General features: G+C 53.1%; 1 protein-coding gene across 1 annotated transcript; it reads right to left on the minus strand.

The window, feature by feature from the left end:
• Nucleotides 1–1086: 1086 nt before the first annotated feature.
• On the minus strand, nt 1087–2532 carry LOC127342370 (geranylgeranyl diphosphate reductase, chloroplastic-like). The gene has a single exon (XM_051368308.2). It carries the CDS (start codon nt 2439–2441, stop codon nt 1110–1112), a length of 1332 nt encoding a protein of 443 aa, XP_051224268.1. The 5' UTR covers nt 2442–2532; the 3' UTR covers nt 1087–1109.
• Between the last annotated feature and the right edge of the window lie 1247 nt (nt 2533–3779).

Raw genomic sequence — 3779 nt, forward strand, 5'->3', positions numbered from 1 at the left:
TTGAGTGATTAGTTTCAGTTTGGGCAGCATGGCCTTATGTACCGTCTTTTTTCTTCTTCTAATTTATGCTTTTCTTTCCGTCTTGACTGTTGGGTGATTGAGTGACAATAATGAAATACAGTGTAGGGAGAGGAGAGCTTTTGTGTTTTGGTCATCGATGATTTTATGTCCTTATTTATTTGTTCAAGAACGTTTGAGGAAAATGATGTTCGGATAAGTTGTGTACTGTGGTTCCATGATCTAGACATGCTTTTGTGCCCCAGATCGTTGGAACCTGAAATGATGTATCATGTGCATCTCCTGGTGAGATCGCATTGACTTCAAGTTCATATCATGAAATGGAGTTTGTATACTGCTGGCTGGTATTGGATGCACGTTTGCCATGTACTGAAGATTTTAGATTCTCGAAATGCGCATGGCAAACTGTCATTTTGGTTAATGCGGCATACCTTTTGCATTTTGTGGAATGGTTCTTCTGTGGTGAGAAGCTGATGTTTTGAAACACATGGGATCGATTTCATTCTAAAAGGTGGTGTATGTTTCGTGCAGTACCTTTATGGTTAGCAGCAGATGCCAACAATCAGGAAATGTCTTCAGGAGGGTTACAGTTTAAATCAACACTTGAAAGTAGATGTTTTAGATATCTCAATGTGGACTTGGGAGTATCTTTTACTAAGAGATATGGCAACTTGGCAAGGCATGACCGATGACAGATTCAGATTGTCACGTCCTATCATTCTCTATATTTTATACTATTGTCATGTGTATGACATCGCATCATCCAAGCTGCATTATTATGTAGTGATATCAGTAGTTTACATGTCCCAAATGTCCAGACCACTAGTTTAGCAAGGAATCAACCAGCCCTATGTCAGCACCAACGCAATCGCAGGGCAGTTCGGTCGGTGGCAAAAGACAGTGAAGTAGCTTCAGATTCAAAATGTTGGTCAGTGGTGGCACTTCATCATATAGCAGTTCCCATTTCAGTTCATAACATTGCCTGAAATCAAGGCGGTGAATGCAGAAATGCTACAGCTCTTGGTTCACCACATTATTATTCAGTACACGGCGCTGCAGAAGATGAAGAGGAAAAAAAAAAACAGAACAGCTTAAGCCTGCATCATGTCGAGCTGCCTGAGGCGCTGGACCTCCTTGCCGAGGACACTGCAGCGCACCATGCTGCCGGCCGTGCGCCAGAGCAGCTGGAGGTCGGCCCATGGCTCGGGTGGCGCCATCCGCTTGTGGAGGTAGCAGTCGAAGGTCCGGCGCTGCACGTGCTCGTCGGCGCACATCTCCACCAGCGCCTCGCGGCCGGCGTTGTCGCCGTAGAAGACGCGCTGCAGCAGGTCGAGGAAGCGGAAGGTGAGCAGGAACTCGTCGTCCCACCGCCGCAGGTACCCGCGCCGGATCCCGGCCTCCGTCACCGCGCCCGTGAGCCGCCACTCCTTGGCCATGGCCTGCCCGCACATCCGCCCGGACTTGGCCGCGAAGTAGATGCCCTCGCCGGAGCACCGGGTGACGTACCCCGCCGCGTCGCCCACCAGGGCCACGCGCCCGACCACGCGCCGCGGCCGCGGGTGCTCCGGGATCGGGTGCGCCTCCACCTTGATCACGCGCCCGCCCGCGATCTTGGGCCCCGCGCGGGCCCGGATGCCCGACTGGAGCTTCTTGATCTCCGGCTTGGCGGCGACGGTGCCGGTGCCGACGGCGACGTGGTCGCACTTGGGGAACACCCAGCCGTAGAAGTCCGGGGACACGTCCCCGCCCACGTACATCTCGGCCAGGTCGTCGTAGTACGCCATCTCCTTGTCGGGGAGCCGGATCCGCTCCTGGAAGGCGATGGCCGTCGTGTAGTCCCCCGCGCCCACCTCGCGCGCGACCCGGCTGTTGGCGCCGTCCGCGCCGACGATGGCGTCGACCTCGAGCACGCTCCGGGTGGGGGAGGGCCCGTCGCCGCCGGACGAGATGTAGTGGACGAGGTACGGGTCGGTGGGGCCCGCGGGGAGGGAGAGCGAGGTGACGAGGCCCGGGAGGAGGGTGGCGCCGGCGTCGGCGGCGCGGGTGCGGAGGAAGGAGTCGAGCACCTCGCGGCGGAGCATGGGGATGTGGGCGCCGGGGGGAATGGCGCGGGAGAAGTCGGCGGCGAGGTTGGACGGGGAGAGGACGCGCATGCGGGTGACGCGGCGGTCGACGAGGCCCAGCGGGATGGAGAACTCGTCGAGCATGCAGAGCGGGATGGCGCCGCCGCAGGGCTTGGCACCCGCCGGGCTGCGCTCCAGGAGGAACGCCTGGGCGCCCGCGGAGGCGAGCGCCTCGGCCGCCGACGCGCCGGCCGGGCCGCCGCCCACCACGGCCACGCGCAGCGGGCGCCCCGGCGCGGAGGAGGAGCAGGAGACGGAGAGGCGAGCTGGGGAGTGGCAGGCGGCGGACATCATTGCCATGATTTTTTGCTCGGACGGCGAATGGGAGTGGGGGTTTGAGATTTGGGGATGGGGCAGCGACGGACTTGGAGCGTAGCTTCGCCCGTGTTGCGCCCGGGACGATGCGTTCTGGCGCTACAATTTAAAAATACGGTTAGGGCCCACGTGTCAGTGACCAGGAGGATTAAGACACCTAAAACGCCAGCTTAGATTAGGAGAGTATCAGAGAACTCATTTAAATGCGTTGTGTTTAGAGGAGGGGGAAAATGACACGCCTCCCCCAGTTTCCAATCACTATAGTCTATATACCTTACTTGGCATGTGCACTGGCATGCAATGCAATGGTGTGTACTTATCCTTGAAAGAACGAGATCTCCGCTAAAAAAAAAATCAAGCATTATTACAGAGAAAACTCTAAGCGAAAACTAAATTTCTTTTGGAGACATCCCCTTCTTGCATCAGAGTTCCTGAAAAAAAGAGTTGTGGATGGCAATATCATGCATAATAAAGTAAAGATTCCAAATACTTCAAAAGAGAAACATGATGACTTGGAACGACTTTTTTTTTTGTGTAGTTTTATTTTCGACGGAAGCTACTACGTACAACACTTCAATCAGGAATACACGAAAATGTGGTGCAAATCAAGCAACTACTCCAGGTAGAAGACACTGGCAGATTGCCAACACTCATGTTAGCAATAGACACGTCTCCTTTGATAAGATTGTTTCTAGAGCGGACACACCGTACGTGGACACACAACATCGTCACCGAGCCACAAGAGCACTTTATCGCTACCATACCTTCCATGATGGTCTACTAGACAACGAATTCACTAATAAATCTGTGAAGCATTACCCGGTGGCTCCTCGACAAGACTGCTAGAAAAACAAGGGTAGTTTGGCCAACAAGGTAGATCATACCCACCTTGCTCAGCCACAGGAACCACAATATTATGGTACGGTTTTACGACGATGATACACACTTCCTCTCTTGCACGAACCACTTGTAGACAATAAGAGGCTATGTTGCTTCATTCACATAACCCTTTTGGCCTCTACCTCTGGATATATGGTTTGCCTCTAACAGCTGAAACCGGCGCCCTAGCCACGCTAATTCCAGCACTTTGTTGGATTAGATTGGGGGGAAATGTGGATTTATAACTTGCTATCGGCACCTACTGTTCCAAACACCATCGAGGATTAGTTAGACTATAAACTCTTTTGGCTTACTCCACTACCTCACAATATTGATTTCAAGTTGGTATGAGAACATTACGACTATCACAACGAGACAACACAAGCTGCTTTGTCTGCCTATTTATATGAGTTAATCATCTATTTACTGCCTTGTTGTCATGCA

Source organism: Lolium perenne, chromosome 3 (assembly GCF_019359855.2).
Source record: "Lolium perenne isolate Kyuss_39 chromosome 3, Kyuss_2.0, whole genome shotgun sequence".
Classification (NCBI taxonomy): domain Eukaryota; kingdom Viridiplantae; phylum Streptophyta; class Magnoliopsida; order Poales; family Poaceae; genus Lolium; species Lolium perenne.